At 47.3% G+C, this 15,816-nt stretch overlaps 4 protein-coding genes across 4 annotated transcripts; 3 read left to right on the top strand and 1 right to left on the bottom strand.

Annotated features, from left to right (window-relative positions):
* The first annotated feature begins 1,653 nt into the window (after nt 1–1,653).
* Nucleotides 1,654–3,458, top strand: F4817DRAFT_326612 (uncharacterized protein). The gene has a single exon (XM_049301915.1). It carries the CDS (start codon nt 2,081–2,083, stop codon nt 3,002–3,004), a length of 924 nt encoding a protein of 307 aa, XP_049162786.1. The 5' UTR covers nt 1,654–2,080; the 3' UTR covers nt 3,005–3,458.
* A 383-nt stretch (nt 3,459–3,841) lies between these two features.
* Nucleotides 3,842–5,630, top strand: F4817DRAFT_326611 (uncharacterized protein). The gene is made up of 5 exons (XM_049301914.1): nt 3,842–4,561; nt 4,645–4,689; nt 4,803–4,877; nt 5,048–5,165; nt 5,267–5,630. The coding sequence occupies exons 1-5, from the start codon at nt 4,424–4,426 to the stop codon at nt 5,329–5,331; spliced, it is 441 nt and encodes a 146-aa protein (XP_049162785.1). The 5' UTR covers nt 3,842–4,423; the 3' UTR covers nt 5,332–5,630.
* On the bottom strand, nt 5,631–8,977 carry F4817DRAFT_326609 (kinase-like protein). Its single transcript, XM_049301913.1, has 3 exons — nt 8,491–8,977; nt 7,950–8,408; nt 5,631–7,892 (listed from the first exon to the last, which is right to left on the bottom strand). The coding sequence occupies exons 1-3, from the start codon at nt 8,534–8,536 to the stop codon at nt 6,277–6,279; spliced, it is 2,121 nt and encodes a 706-aa protein (XP_049162784.1). The 5' UTR covers nt 8,537–8,977; the 3' UTR covers nt 5,631–6,276.
* A 7-nt stretch (nt 8,978–8,984) lies between these two features.
* F4817DRAFT_326603 (uncharacterized protein) lies at nt 8,985–11,553 on the top strand. Its single transcript, XM_049301912.1, has 3 exons — nt 8,985–9,575; nt 9,640–9,679; nt 9,811–11,553. The coding sequence occupies exons 1-3, from the start codon at nt 9,354–9,356 to the stop codon at nt 11,481–11,483; spliced, it is 1,935 nt and encodes a 644-aa protein (XP_049162783.1). The 5' UTR covers nt 8,985–9,353; the 3' UTR covers nt 11,484–11,553.
* Nucleotides 11,554–15,816: the final 4,263 nt, after the last annotated feature.

The following is a 15,816-nucleotide window of genomic DNA, read 5'->3' as shown; positions in this document are numbered from 1 at the left end:
GGGTATCACCAAACCTAAGACAAGACAATTTTAGGGGTCGAAACCCAATCCTTCTCGAGGTTAGAGATGCGCTAAATGTAAAACGGACCCGGATTCCAGACACCGGGCTGGACGGCCGAGGACCTATCGGCTAGACGCCACGGCGTAATATTCTGTCTGGACTGGTCCGATCAAGCCACTTCAATTCAACGTTTTCCACAAAGCGAGGCGCGCGACTCCCCGCATTCTCAATTGTGCAGATCCTAAGGGTCCTATATGTAAAAAAGGGCAGGAGGGTCGTTGGAATCTCAAGGCTCTCTACCTAACTAAGCAGCTAATTCCACAAATAGCGCGGTATAGTAGGATTATCTCAATTGAGAATGTCAGAACAGTCAAAATCGAATCCGTCACACGTAGATTGCGGCGCAATTGGCAATTGGACGTCCGGGGAAGAAACCATTGCGGGACTGTGTTTCGAAACAGCAGCTTGTGTTGCGAATAGAATCCATCGCAAGCGCCCGAGGTTCGTCATCATAGGGGAGATTCAACGGTCGCAAACTGGAGAATATTAAGTCGATCGTTAGGTTAAGCTTGATTGTAAGGCTCTAATAGCCTATGAAAAGCTCTCTGCGTTATTCATTATGGTCTGATGGGTGTTATAGCATGCAACGTTGTCCGATCGACACTCATCGTAACTTGCAGCTTAGGTACATACTGCTTACCTCTTGACTGCTTGAATAAATCAATGTATGTAATTCCGTCTTGGCCAGCGGGACTCCTGCTCTTGCATATGTGGCTGTGTGGCTGCTGATTTCGGATTCGGGGCAAATTCAGGGCAAGTCCGTTAGACCCTGATGATCACCAGTCACTAACAAAATGGCGTTACGAAATGTGCATGTTCATGTGCATCATGTGCATGCCTTAGGTACATATGTACCTGTATGCAAGTATAACAATTAGGTAGGACATCTTCCAAGGACGAGGTAGATTTGGTTAACAAATGATTTTTGTATAGAATTCAGTAACAATTATTTACTATCATTAATATAAGGAAAGTCGAAATAGTAATTATATATCGACATCAGAGAAGTTAAAGGCAGGCCCTATTTTTAGTTGCCTACATGTAAGGTGCCTAACTTCAAAGTTGCAGATATGTAATCCGTAGCCTACATTCAGATCGGAGGTGGCGCGTCAGATACAGTAGGTACACACATCCTCAATTCGGCCGATTCGGTCTCGTAAGGGAGAGAGATCTTAGTAACTCATCCGATAAAAAAAATTATCCAAGAAGAAAAAGGCAATCAACCGGTTCGGATGCAAAGCTTAATGGAAATCAGTAGATGCGCCACAAACATCAAGACTTGAGAGTCAATCGGTCTTATTAGCTTAAGTTTATTAGCGCTATTCAACTGCAAAGTCAATCAACTACCTCACTAATGCATGTACGTCTACATAGTGGATTCTGTCACGATACCCGGTTGTCTAAGAAACTATCAGCTCCACCTTCGGCCCCACCCGCCCCTTTCCTTTGTCGAGCTGTGATTGGGTCTTTGATTAAAAATTATGCGCAAACCCTCACTTTACGCATCTTTGTGCAAATACGAACTAAATGTAACCATACTTCCTCCAGTTACCCACACCTCACTTTCCCTTCCACAGAATCCCAGGCTCTCCGTCTCCGTCAGATTCTTCACATCCTTACTCTGGTCCTTACTTTGGTCATTCGTTTCTCTCCCTCATCACCCTATTATATCCATTCCTAATCCATCATTGCATTTTCCTTAATTTCCCCCCGAGGTGTTCAACTTTGCCTCTGCACCTTACGCTCTTTTACTCGATTCCCTATTATCCGCGCAACGTCCTGATAGCACAGTACAGCATTTCGCGTTGCGTGAATATATAACGACGAAACAACTGGGTCTGACAGGCAAACCGTGCTTCAGATTTAAAATTAATATTCCCATCATCACTCATCCACGTGTCACATAAAACTCCATCTCAATAAAAACCTCAAAAGAAGGGGAGGGACGGATACATCCATTAGTTTCCCACCCTTCTCATTCTCGACCCATTCTAGTATTATTATACTTTACTAGTCGCCATGCATTCAACACGACTTATCCATCTAATGATGGCGGCACTCTCAGTGACCGCTGTCACCGGAGTAGCATGGCTCGATAATCAGCACGCTGGCGCAGGTCAACTCGCGGTCAGGGCGGACGGGGCGGACGATCTCATCTCAATTGGTCCTGATCTCGCCGCCGCCTCTTCCACCGATGCCGCCGATCCAACCACATCCAGTGATGATGCAGCAGATGATTCGACGACATCAGCTCCTCCCGCGGAAACCACGTCTGATACCCCAACCACCTCTAATGATTCCACTCCAACGCCTACAACAAGTGATGAATCTACCCCAACGCCTACAACGTCTAACAACCCAACCCCGACAACTACGGGAGGGACGACGGTGACGACGCCTCCGCCAAATACGACTCGCACAACTCCTTCGTCCTCGGCCACGACCCCGACTCCCTCGGAGACATCCAGCGATAGCGATGGCAATGGCGGCGATGACACAACCGAAGTCCCTCTCACGACGCCGCCACCTACTACGTCTACTTTCATCACCGTAATTACTTCTACTGACGCGGCGGGACAGACCCATATCAGCTCATCATCCAGCATTATCGTGTCGACACCTTCTCCTGTTGCCGATACCAGCGGTGGCAATAAGGAACCCGGAATGAGTGCACAAGTCAGGAATACGATCATTGGTGTTTGTGTCGGTGTTGGTGGCGCGATTGTCCTGGCAGCTGCAGGTGTACTATTCTGGAGGCTTCGCAACAACAGGCGAAGCCAGGAAGAGAACGAGGAGCTGGTCAGCTACGGCGATGGATTTGGAGGTCCCGGAACCGCAGAGAAGTCGGAGCCTAGTGGTAGTACTGCCGGCCGCAGCCCGTTCCAGAGCACCCTCGAGAGCTACCACGCGCCGACGCAAACAAACGCTGCTTCTAACTTCTAAGCGGGGACAATATACATTATCCCAGCATAAATCTCGTCTCCTACTGATTATGCGGCATTGTTTTAGTCCCGCCGGCGTTAGGGTTGAAGGTATTCATTCGCATGGCATCACGTCGTCATTACGTTGCCCGCATTTTCATAAGCCGATATCCACGAGGAATAGAAAAATATCCCCTATATTTTCAAGTTACGACGTGTACTAGAAGAAGGCGAGGAGGACCGCGTAGTCCCACGAGACCACGCGCAAAGTTAGTCGTCTAATTGCAGCAGCTCTGGTTAGAGGCGGCAGATAGACTCGGCCGAGCACTGAAGGAAAGAGGAAGCTCTATGACGTGAGTCTACGTAGCTGAGAGAAATTAAAGGAGAGTGTGAATCTTTGTATACAGCTTCGTAATACCAGCTTCTTCGATTCTGCAAAATTAAAGTATATATGCATTAATGCAAAAGTTGTCCCTATCACTTATAAGTGCTGTTATTGACATGTCGTCACAAACCCGTACAGCGGGAACCGGGTCCAACCTAATTGTTTGATCTAGCGTCCGTCATGTATGTGCGTGCGATTGAGTTCCGCGTGGGTTCCCGAGATGTCGGGACGGGCTTTAACTTTACTTTTATTTCGAACGGCGTCGGTATCCGGTTTTTAGACTTTCACGGGCTGTCTACCGCTAAGGTTCCCGTTGTCTAATAGTGTCTATGAACTTTACGTAGGGCAGTAGCCGTCAGGGCTCTAGGATTATATTATGGCTTTAAAAAATAAAAAATAAAAAGTGTGTTGATGTTGCCTACATTTAAGGCTGGCTTCGTTTCTAGATCGTGCCATCGCGTACTTTACAACATACAACATTCATAGAATAGTAAGCACATACAACACACTATGTACACGCAGACTTCCAGTCGGATCTTGGTAGCATTTATATATACCTACCTTAAGAGGTATGTATAGTAAATAAACCACGAAACCTATGATTCGATTCGATTCGATACATAAATGGTGCTACTCGATACGACTTCTAGTGTCGTCTCAGGATGGTTTCAGCAGCGCCATCTGCGTATCCGTCCACCTCCGACTCGAGCTTTGCGTGTTTCAACTCATCAGCCGTGAGTGTTATATGTTATATAGGTTAGATAGTTACGTGCTTTGCGAAGACGGTTCTTGAGAGGTTGGACTGTTTGATAATACATACCTATATATCTGTGTGGTGAATGGTGTGTACGATAGATGCGAGTAACTAACTAACTACCTAACTAAAAGTAATTTTATCAAAGAGATTTCGGCCTTGTTTCCGTGGTGGTATTATTATTCTATTTTATTTTATTTTATTTTATTTTATTTTATTATCTTCTCCTAGTCGATTATTCCGAACGGCGCAATTTTATTATACGAGATTCGGAAATAAGCGCACCGAGAGACGGCGAAGCCATGAGGTGCCGAGGCGCCGTTACCCTGTCTCTGCTGGCGGGATTCCTCGCCGGAGTGATGGCCGGCGATTTGATCGAGGAGGTGCGACGGGATTTCCAAATAGGTTTATTCGCGCGGCAAGCAATATCTGATATCCAGGTTCGTGGCTACGCGCCGACTCTGTCATTTGGAGCTATTATAATATTCAGTTCAGCTCGTTATGTCTGACTTAATCTATGTAGCAATTTGACCCGAGTAGTCCTCTAGGAGGCAAGACTCCAGCGAAGGTACGTACGTTCCTTTCGTCTCGATATACCTATATAAGAGGAGCAGAGAACATATATATGAATGAATGAATTAGCAGTATACAGTTAATCCATAGCTGACAGTGAATCTATAGATAGAATTCGACCAAAGCAATACGGAGAAGCCTTTCAAAATCACCAACAGCAGCATATCAGAAGGCGAGACGTTTGTATGTCACTACCCTTGCTCTCCTCCTCCTCCTCCTCCTCTTCCTCGTCGCAAGACATAGCCGTAAAATAAAAGTCTTGTTATTCTCCCTCTCTATCCCTTAGCCTATTAGTAACAAGCCAACACCCCCCAACCAAGATAACTGCCTAACAGCTACTAATCATCTAACAGAACGACTTCAGCACCGCATCAAACCGCGTCTGCGACGACCTGAAGAACGACTGCGCCGACACTGCCAATCAGAACGACAACAAGGCCTTCAGCGTGCAAGACTGCGACAAACAACGTGGTGAGTTTGCTTTCAGCCCCTGATCTCCTGCTGGCGAGGTGATGGGGGGACCCTCATAACTTATTGATAGTTGGGTATTACTAGAAGCTAACGTAAACTAGATGATTGCATCACAGCAAATATACCTACTGAAGAGGACGACGCGTTTCTTTACTTCTGCGACTGAATGGAGCGCTGCACTAGTTTGCTGTAGAATAGTTTGCGGGTTTAGCCGTATAGGGGCTCAAGTCCATATCAGCTTGATATCCATCCATAGGCTTCTCGGTACGCAAGGGGCAAGTCTCCAAGCTAGGATTGGAGACAAAACATACACTACCTACCAGCGTGTTCTGATAGTCCGGTTAACTGCTACTTCGTATATCACGAGCAACCAAAGGGTTGGAGACTAGTTGAAGAAAGTATATTCGACAAGTCCCTAGCAAGGGCCAGCGCAAACAAAATCAAAACCAAAAGGCACTCTTTAGTGGTAACACGTAATAAATATTTACTAGGTAGACAACGAACACAATAAAATACAATTGAATAAATAATCATAAATCATAACTAGTCCGCCTAATCCCGGGTACACACCTCCCCTTACTCTAAACTTGTATCCGAGCAAGGGACGGCATCATCCGGTATTGAAGCAGACAATATTGAATAATAGCGACGAGCAATAGCATCGCGCACCTCTGTCTTTAGTTTTGTAGCATTAGTGAGAATTCATAAAAGCATAAAATGACATTTCGCAAACGAGTTATACACAGGTATGCCTGAGGGATCTGCCGGTCCTCAATTCAGCCAAATACGCCGAAGAAAAAAGATAAAAACTCAAAAACAAAGCTTTCTCCTCTGTATCGAAACGCCTGTTCTGTAACCAGCCATGCCATGCCAATTCTCAACGACGCGATTATGCTGTGACACCGAAACGTCATCATTACCTCCGGACACCTTTCCGAATTAGCCACCCTCTGGATATGAACAAAGGAAAAAAAGTAAGGGGTTTGACAAAACGACGCTATGTCAAGCCAGGTGGTGGTATATCATCATGGGACTCGTTTACGTTGGTACATTAACCCGGAGGAAAGGGATGATGAGGAGAGTGAGGTTTCTTCTTTCGTTACCAGGTAGACTATACCCTGGCTGGCTGCTTCTTTCGAACTAGGAACGGGCTCGGCATCTCGTCCCTCTCTGGATCCCAAACGGCGGGCTCAGCGAATCGGTCTTTGGAACTGCGCTTGGGGCTAACATTCACAGACTCGACTGGTCGACCGCCGGCTCTAGCCTGCTGGAGCTCGACAAGGGTGCGGCCTTTGATGTTGTTCTTTGTTGCTACCTTGGTGAGTGCTGGTTCTGGTTCCTTCTTTAACGAGGATTTGCGCTGTCCACCGTTCTCCGCATTTTGCATGCTAAGATTGGCAACCGAGGGGATCTTGCTAAGCCGTCGGTTAGGAGAATCGCCCTTCTCTCTCAAAGCACCATTACTAGGTTTAGCCCGGATTCGGAACTCGGGAGCAGAGGTGGGCAGGGGCGGATTTGGCTTGTTAAGGGCCATGCTGGTTTGGTTTCTTAGACGGTTGATGGGAGCCGTCTTCGTTGAGGGAAGAATCGGGCGTTGGGGCCCGAAGGGATTCTTGTTCGACCGCGGTGGGCGAGTCGGGGATGGGATTATATGCTCGTCGTCGTCATCCGAATCAGATGAGAACGGATCTCTCCTGCCTGATCGGATCTCTTCATCATCCTCAAAATCAAATATGGGCGGCTTGTTTGCGGTTGGGGCCTTAGTAGCGATGTTTCGTCGTGGGGATAGGGACAGGGATGCAATAGCAACCATTGGGGATGGGGATGCCATGTCGACATCCATCGACATTGGCGTTCCGGGATTGCGCTCGAACATGGTTTGAGCGCGGGCAAATGGCGCACGTGAGCTGCGCTTAAGGGGATGTTCTTCGGGAGAGTTAACAGAAAATTCGGTAATATCTGTAGTGGAGGGAAACTCGCTGTCCGTACTACCAGCCATGGACAGGAAGAAATTCGTCCTGGATACTTGAGATGATGTGAATTCGTGAGTCTCGACAGGCCCAAATGAGACTCTCTTCTTCTGTAGTTCTTCTTGTACCCGCGCTTCCACCTCGGCTTCGAAACGTCGTTGGAGTTGTTCAATCTCTTCATTGACAAGACGGTCGATTTCTAATCGAGCCTTGACCTCCCACTCTCGTCGTAACTGGGAGTCGATCTCTTGTCGGAAGTTCAACTTATCGGCCTCGATGTTAGCTAACTTCTCTTCGACTTGCTTTAGCTTATTGCTGAGCACATTATTGCGCGATTCTAACTCCATCTTGAATTCTACGGCCTCTCGCTCTTTACGCATCAAACGTACGACCGGAAGGTTGAGCAAGGTTGCCGTGTCAGGGCGTAGATCTGGATTGACCCTGAGACAGTCTTTGATAACGGCCATAAGCTCCCCCGAGTAAACTCTTGGAAGCGGTGGGACCTTTCCCTCCTTGATCTTTTGAACGAGCTGAAAGTGATTCTTGGCATTAAATGGAGGCTCACGTGCGCAGAGCTCGTATATTATACACCCTAGTGACCAGATGTCTGACTTAAGAGTATACCTCTCGGCAGCGCATATCTCGGGAGACATGTAGAATGGCGTTCCAACATATGTGGACGCAAAATCGTGCGATTGTATCATCTTGGATAGACCAAAATCACCAAGCTTGACAGAATTATTCTCTCCGAGGAAGACTGCCGCAAGTTAGCATATACCTCCTATAATGTTCTATACATCTCTAGCTCACGCACCGTTCTCAGGCTTCAAATCTCGGTGGAGAATCGTGACAGCTCCCTGCGGCGCCTTCGTTTTCCCCATCGTCACTATTTCAAGGACATTCTTGCCCACTGACGGAGGATTTACGCCATAGTGACACCGGTACAAGGCGGTGACCAGCTGTGAGAATATCTCCCATACGAATTGCTCCTCGGCGTACTCCTTGCGATTGGCGAGACCCTTAATCACCCGACCGAGATCGCCATTACCACAATACTCCATGTAAAGATACAGATCTTGAGTCTCTTTGAGATGTTCGCGATGGTAGTAACCAACAATGTTGGGGTGTCGGAGAGTAGAGAGGATCTGGAACTCAGCATGTAGCTGTTCACGTTCCTTTTGCGACATTTTCAAGTAGCTGATCTCCTTCCGGCAGAGGATCTTGCCATCTGCCTTCCGTCGGATCTTTCGAATGACGCCGAAGGAGCCATGTCCTACATTCGGAACGTTAGGGCGCGGCCATAGAAATTAGAATGAAGGGGGATGACAGCTTCGTCAAGGGTAATAGAAACCTACCTATTTTCTCCAAGGTTTCATACTGCGAACTGATAGATTCTGCCATAGTGAACTGAATTGCGAGTCGCTTTTCGAATTCAATGATTTATGACTATGCCATAGACAACACGAGCAAGGAAGAAGCTAAAGAAGTTGAAGGCAACGCTATTGGAGGAATTGAAGGGGGTAAGCCAGAGCTATTCGATGCTGCTCCAGCTCAGGACTTGGGGGGGGGATTATCTTGGAGTATTACCTTGCTACTTGTTGTTGAATAAAGAATTTGGTTCTGGGAATGGTTCTGGAAACTGCAAAGGCAAGGGCAGAAAATCAGAAAATAGCTGTCCCATGCGATGGATCCGGTCAATTGCACAGGACACCCCAGTAGATACTTGAGCCCTGTGCTAATTTCTATGCCAGATTTTGTATCTTATGTAACATTGCGTGTATTGCAGTCAACAAATCCACCCGTGGCCACGGCAACTGCTTAGCTCAGGGTGGGGCGACAGGGTATAATGGTCGAACTCTATTGAATTGCTAGTTAGAATTAGTCTTAGCATCGCTTCAGACCTTTATCGATAAGCACAGCTGCATCTATGTACGGATCCGTACGGATTACTTTTAACGGTTAACCCATCTTCCACGTGATATTCCCGATTCCCGATTCCCGTTTCCATATCGCCGATGATGACATACATCTGACTTATCTAACTTATCTGGCTTATCCAATTGAATCGATGGCATTTTGTACTTGGTCCAATTGCTACCAGCTACCAATTCAATTCAATTAGCCATGCATCACCAGTCATTAGTTGTATGGTCGGAGTTATCGGACTTGACGATTCTATGAAAATTCACTCGATATTGTCGTTGTGTTTTGGTCAACCATGGTTCTTCGAAAGCACGAGCTAGAAGCAAAGCTGAAAGATGATATCGAATTAGTTCGTAGTGGCGTACTGCGAGATGAGAATCCTCTGGACCTTAGCCAGGAGTTTGGCGAGCTCTTAGAAGCATGTCGAAGAGGTGATCTGAGGCGAACTCAAGAACTGATTTCTGCCGGCGTCAATATAAACGGTAAAGATAAGTTCGACTATACTCCTCTCATCGTGGTGAGTATAGCTTGTCTTCCTGTTTATTGCGTTTGAACATCCTAGGTAGCTGACTGATGTCTAGGCAAGTCTCTGCGGGCATTATGAGTTGGTTGAGCTGCTTAGTATGTATCCGATTTAAGACTTCTCTTTTCAAGTCAGCCTGAGATCAAATGAATCCTCATAATATTATACTATGCCGAAATATTAAGAGTTGAAATATTCTTAAAACTTATACTGACTCTAAATATTGTAGTCGAGTCTGGCGCCCTAGCAGAGCGAGACACGTTCCAAGGAGAACGATGCATCTATAATGCTCTAAATGACAAGATCCGGAATCTGCTGCTGAAATACGACTACTCGAAGTCTACTGACCCCTTACAGCCATGGGCCGCCCATATCAGCGCACTGCTGACTAGGGATACGCCGAAGACTTCCGATATAACGTTGATAGCAGCATCAGAATCGTTCGAGCTTCATAAGTTCCTTCTTTCTGCCAGGTCACCATACTTCCAAAGGAAACTTACGGAGGCGCCCGAGATAGAGACGTGGAAGCTGCCTCAGTCAATACCAATTGAGTCTTTTCAGGTCGTCTTGCGCTATATATACCTCGGTGACATTCCAAGGGAATTGGTTGGCACCCGAAGTGGCAGCACTGATGAGGAGGTCCTAACTGGTATTGATAAGATCAGTAAACAGTTAGAGATTGATAAACTTTGGGAAGCTATCCTCTCGGGCAGTGATCGGCGATTAGCGCGACAGAGGCATCAGGATGAAGTTAATCGAGCTCAAGAACAAATCCAAGGCTTCTTTCAGGAGAAGGTCCTCGGACACAAAATGGTTGTTGACACCCGGAAGGCTCACGAAGTCAAATGGCCACACGATAATTCTATATTTGCGGATTGTCTCCTGCGAGCTGACGAGGGAGGCGAAGAAGACGAGAATATTGATAAACAAGAAGAATCGAACGGCATTCCCATTGGTCCGGGCGCTGAATCACGAAAGCAGAATGGCACTAAGAAAGTTAGGAAATCCGTTTTATATCCTGCGCATAAGGCCATGCTCATTCGTTCGCCATATTTCGAGACCATGTTTTCCAGTCAGTTTCGCGAGGCCCAAGCATCAGAACACCTACATATCATCAAGATAGACTGTCAACCCGAGATCCTCGAACTCATCCTGACATTCCTCTATACCGAGAAATCTGAATGTCCTCTTGAGCTCGGCCTCGATTTACTTTATGCATCCGATATGTTGTTCCTGGACAAGTTGAAAAACAAGGCTGCGGTCGCCATTAGCACATTAGGGAGCGGCAATAATAACGTCCTAGTCGATCGGACGCATACTCACGAAGGCGACGAAATTGGCGAAATAGAGGTCGAGCCTATTAACGTATACGATGTTATACATGCCGCCTGGGATTTGAGGGTTCAGCGATTAGAAGAGTTCGCTGCTCGGTATCTCGCGTATCGGCTAGAAGACTACATCGACGAGGAAGAGTTTACCGAGCTGATTCAGGAAAGCGCTTCGAGGCTCAAGACCCGAGAAGAGACGGATACGATCGAGTTGCTGGATGATATTCGGTATTACTTATCTGAGCGTTTTAGGTTGCGGTTTGAGGACGCCGGGCTAGACGAGATGATGGATGAGAACGGTGAGATCAGCACAGAGGCGGCGGAAGTGCTAGCCGCGCAAGCAAACGACGTTGCTGCGGAAGACAAGGACGCGAAAGGCATCGTTGAAGTAGAAAATCCCGATTCCATTTCCGCAAAGGCTGTTATAGCAGAGGCCTTGACAAGCCCAGATGGTGTGTTTAGAACCCTTGATGGAGAGCTCGTCGAAGATGAGTTTGCGTCCGATGCTGTCAACTACCAGCTTCTACTACAGAAGATCGATAGAATGCTAGAGAAACTAAAGCTAGACGCGTAGAAACGGGGTTGTATTAGATGAATAGGTAGAGTTTGGACACATAATAATCGAATCCTGTTGTTTTAGAAAACCTTCTACAAGCTATTTCGGCGACGGCTCGTTGTTTGCGGATAGGTCTCTATGTTCGGATGTACTATTTACGCCTTGTGTCAGTCGCATGCCTCGCGACAACCGTAAGGACCCGCGATGTGCGCACGTATCTCTACAGCGAGACGATCTTCCAGCCAGCTACCTAGGCATTCTTCTATGCTATTCATGTCAAGGTGAGGTGGTGTACATCCCCCTCCCCCCTTTCCCTCGGCTATCGCGTTTGCTAATGTAGCGTTTGCTAAACCCTTAATAGTATAAAGCCCCGGCGGGAAGTTCAGCACAGGGAGCGGCCCGTGAGCTGACGGGGACTTAGCAATACCCGAAGTCTACTGCTGACGCATCTGCAGTCTACGTGTAAATACGTGGTGCATCCCCATCGCCTTCAGTCTAGGTATAGTGGTGATACAGACAATAGGGGTTGGATGAGGTTCAAGAATAGGATGGGTCAGTTGACTAATCTAAGCTGGGGAGTCCCTGTAAGTGAGTATAGAGGTGTCTATGTAGGTGTCCCGCCTTGTAGTTTAAATGGTTGTCGCCAATACACTATGCTGGTTGCGGTATCAAGACTAGAATGTCTACCTTATATCATGATGATTATATCAACTAAAGCTGCCATGTATTCACAATGACAACCCTTACGACTATGAGCATTCATTATCTTTCCGTCATGAAATAGTCTAGGTGATCTAAGCTCCATTGTAATCCAGCTTCACCCATCAGCTCTCGTCTAGAAAGGTCCGTAGGCAAGCGTAACGTACGCGGCCCCCGCAGTCACGAGATATGTTAGGACCAGTAATGCTGGTATTCGCTCGAAAGGAGCTGGCCGTTTCGAAGCTGAGTCGAATCATCACGTAGTAACATATCGTCGGTGGCTCTCTACTCTTGCATAGGTCACTCAAAGTATATGCTGCGTGAACCACTGGATGTAGCCGTCGAATAGGCTCACTATTTCAGCCAACTTTTAGAGTATGACAACGCCTGAAGCCCAGGATACGGCTGGATCCTGCCAGGTTTTAGGGTTACAAACAGAGCCATGTCCGCCAAGCTCTGCTCTCGTCGCCGGTTGTTTATTATCTGCTTGAAGTCATTTATAATAATTGGCTGCGAGGAGTAGCTCTCGAAGGATACGGCATATCTATATCAGGAAATAGAATCGTCTTCGACAGCTCTACGTGCCAAACCCGGCTTATTTGCCAAGTAGCCGCCAGATTGGCTCGTGAAAGACTTTATACCCGCTCAAATTAGAGACACATACGTGATGTGATTCGGTGGCATGTTGTTCTCATTTTTAGGCCTGGGCACATTTATCGAGTGCAGCTCGCTTGTGTACGTGCTTCGTCCACCTAGGTACCTATGCCCAGTTGCTGGCTGGTTTGTTAGGCTTCTAACTGACCGGTGGCAGCAATTCCTCTCACGCCGGTTTCCACGATCGCGATAAGGAAAACGTACACGGCAGTCGTTTCAGCGTGGCTGAATGCAAATCCCGGCATAATGCTACGTGATAATCAGCGCTGGCTTGGAGACCCTCTACCAGTTGGCGGTAAGGGGGGGCTATAGAATCTACCTCTATCCCCCCTCAAAAATAGAATAATAACGTTCGGACAGATGGCGTAGGATATGAGGGAGGCTAAAGACCTCGGAGTTAACTTGTCACAGATTAAGCAAACAAACAGAGCTTCTGACGTTGCACATTTACTACGCCCGTTTGTGGAGATAGGGCTACCGGCATTAGAGACAAGACCTGCTGACGACAGGTATAATTCACGGCATATCAGTAGAATCCCGCTAGTAATATACGAGGAATTGCGCCTATGAGACAAGATCGGCGTCATCTATACGCAAGTAAAGCTACGTGAGCCCATGCTAGGTAACGCAACGAAACTATTTGCCGTGATACGAACTCAGGCTTCCTGAGCTACGGAACTCCCCCACTGGCTAGACCACGCCAGATGATCGACACGTGGAATAGGTCCCGTACGCACGCCGAGGACTGGTGCGTACAGCGAGCGACCGCCTACTGATCGTCGTTGAGATCCCAGCCAACAGCGCGGGATGGGGGATCGGCGTCCCGGGTGTAGGGGACGACGCATAGGAAGGCTGCATCCGGTGAGTAGTTTTTTTTTTGGCTTACACGCTAGGAGGCGTCCAGGAAGAGCTTTCCGAACCGCCTCGCCTCGCCACTATCTTAAAGTGCTGAAGTTATCCCGCGCCGTGCCGTGTCTTGTCCCTTTCTTGGTCGGTCGATCTAGATGTGATTGCTTGCAGAAAGTGGCGGAATATAGGTAGTCTACCTACCCGCTTCATTTACCAAGCTAGTCTAGTGATATTGCGAAAAGCTAAACATTAATATAACGGTGGCGACGAGCGTAGAGTAGGCTATCTATCTGTGGATTTCCTAGACGTCCCGAAAAGCTGGAAAGTCGACGATGTTGTGATGACGCGCGACTGAGGTTTGACATACCTAGGTGTGAGAATGGTTAAGCTAGGTAAGTCTAGACGTAGTCGACGTCGAGGCACGCAAATCTATGCACAAATGGGAAAGGCTAATAGGAGTGAAATTAAGACCACGCCGCAAGGATACGCCTAGCGATCTGTCATAAATACTACTGTCGTTTACGTTTCGTTTTGTCTCGTTGTCCTTGTGTGTATCGCTTATTAGACGAAGACACAAGAAGCAAGAATATCGAAGCTATTTGCGCTTCACGAGTTGGACACGCGTATATGAAACATCGTGAAAGACATCTAGATCCGATAGCAAGGGTTCGAGAAGTGATCCCGTCAGCCACGTGAGTAACATTAGACGTTGGGTTTCCCTTAGTGCTGAGAGGCGCTCAGGTATGTTCCGGTGAGAGCTAAGGGTAGGTACATGCGTGTCTGGATACTGTAGGCGGATACTGATCAAGATTCATATCAGCTTATACCTATTTAGGAGATGAGGCGTAGCTTTTCCCCGGTCGCACGCAGAAGAGCTTTTTGCTTATTCCTCTAACGCTTCCCAGCCACCGGCCACACTACCTAGGTAGGTACCGCGCGACGAGTCCGGGGAACAGGCTGAGTCATATAATAAAATCATGCCATGGCCCATGGTCAAGACTCGCGGCTCCCAGCAGCGGGGGCCATGGGATGATGCTCAGCTTGCCCTTACGGGAGGCTGCAGCTGCGCCAACGAAATATCCTAATCTCGGGAGCTTAGGAAGCCTAGGGAGCCTAGGGAGCCTAGCGATCTTACGGATTATGTGTCGCTTTTTAGAATAGTGACTGTTACTTCGGGTCATCTAGCCTATGAGTCCAACCAATACCGAGCTTGCCGCAATATAAATCAGGGCTGTCAGTGTCATTATACAAAAGCTGACAGCTCCTACCGGATGGAGCCGAAGTAGAAGGGGTAATCCATGATCGACATTAACACCCAGCTATTGCGTATGTGTAGTATAGGTAGTATGTATATAAGTATGTCCATATAGAATCTAGAGTGTCACTAGTCATTTAATGCTGGTAAAGGGGGGTATATTCGGAAACAAACGAGATACTGCTTGAGTCGTATTGAACTTTACGTGCATCTAGTACAAACCTGTATTATGAAAGATTCAAAAGTAGGGCTTCTCCAAGTATCCCTAGGGATCTACTCGGGTGATCTACAGCATCTTAGACGTACGATGAGCGCCATTAGATCGATACCCCGCTAACCTAGAATATAGGTTGCTGAGTCGAGGCTTATTACTCCAAAAAAGACTGGTAAATGATAGCCCCCTACGTATGCGCCGAGGTGGTTGTTGTATGTACATGACTGCAAAATGCATCAGGCCGGCGCAAGTACTTAGAAGTTAGATTTGCAGCAACTTCCATTCATCCTAGACCCCTGCTTGCAGTCCCAGCCCAACGGCGTGGGTAGAATGGAGGATCATGGGTGTAACCATGCTGCCATGTCGCTCGACTAAATAAATAAGGCTGCCTACATAGTACAAGTAGAAAGAAAGAAAAAAGAGAGAAAGCTTTGCTTATTTACTACGTAGACCTGCTGTGATATGTGACCTGTAACTTTAACACTCGGATCTACGTGTGGTCCCTACTCGGTATTTCCAGAAGCGCAATTTATCTATGTAAGATCGCGACATGTATTCCCTATCAGATTTCCGGTATACGGCCGACTCCGGAGCATCATCCTCGGTGCATGTGAATTCATGTGACTACCTACCTTGTAAGCCACTACCGCGTTGCAGCAATTCGTATAAATTACGTATAT

Source organism: Daldinia loculata (assembly GCF_022478755.1).
Source record: "Daldinia loculata strain CBS 113971 unplaced genomic scaffold F4817scaffold_5, whole genome shotgun sequence".
NCBI classification, from domain to species: Eukaryota; Fungi; Ascomycota; class Sordariomycetes; order Xylariales; family Hypoxylaceae; genus Daldinia; species Daldinia loculata.
The sequence above is the reverse complement of the archived record's forward strand: the minus strand, read 5'-3'. Positions and strand labels throughout refer to the sequence as shown.

Bases quoted from the DNA above. Each gene is read 5' to 3' on its own strand.
- F4817DRAFT_326612 (XM_049301915.1), top strand. From the start codon at position 2,081: ATGCATTCAACACGACTTATCCATCTAATGATGGCGGCACTCTCAGTG.
- F4817DRAFT_326611 (XM_049301914.1), top strand. From the start codon at position 4,424: ATGAGGTGCCGAGGCGCCGTTACCCTGTCTCTGCTGGCGGGATTCCTC. The intron at 4,562-4,644 runs GTTCGTGGCTAC...TAATCTATGTAG, and splicing joins AAGCAATATCTGATATCCAG to CAATTTGACCCGAGTAGTCC. The intron at 5,166-5,266 runs GTGAGTTTGCTT...AACGTAAACTAG, and splicing joins AGACTGCGACAAACAACGTG to ATGATTGCATCACAGCAAAT.
- F4817DRAFT_326609 (XM_049301913.1), bottom strand. From the start codon at position 8,536: ATGGCAGAATCTATCAGTTCGCAGTATGAAACCTTGGAGAAAATAG. The intron at 8,409-8,490 runs GTAGGTTTCTAT...TTCCGAATGTAG, and splicing joins TGAAACCTTGGAGAAAATAG to GACATGGCTCCTTCGGCGTC. The intron at 7,893-7,949 runs GTGCGTGAGCTA...AACTTGCGGCAG, and splicing joins AGATTTGAAGCCTGAGAACG to TCTTCCTCGGAGAGAATAAT.
- F4817DRAFT_326603 (XM_049301912.1), top strand. From the start codon at position 9,354: ATGGTTCTTCGAAAGCACGAGCTAGAAGCAAAGCTGAAAGATGATATC. The intron at 9,576-9,639 runs GTGAGTATAGCT...ACTGATGTCTAG, and splicing joins ACTATACTCCTCTCATCGTG to GCAAGTCTCTGCGGGCATTA. The intron at 9,680-9,810 runs GTATGTATCCGA...TAAATATTGTAG, and splicing joins TGAGTTGGTTGAGCTGCTTA to TCGAGTCTGGCGCCCTAGCA.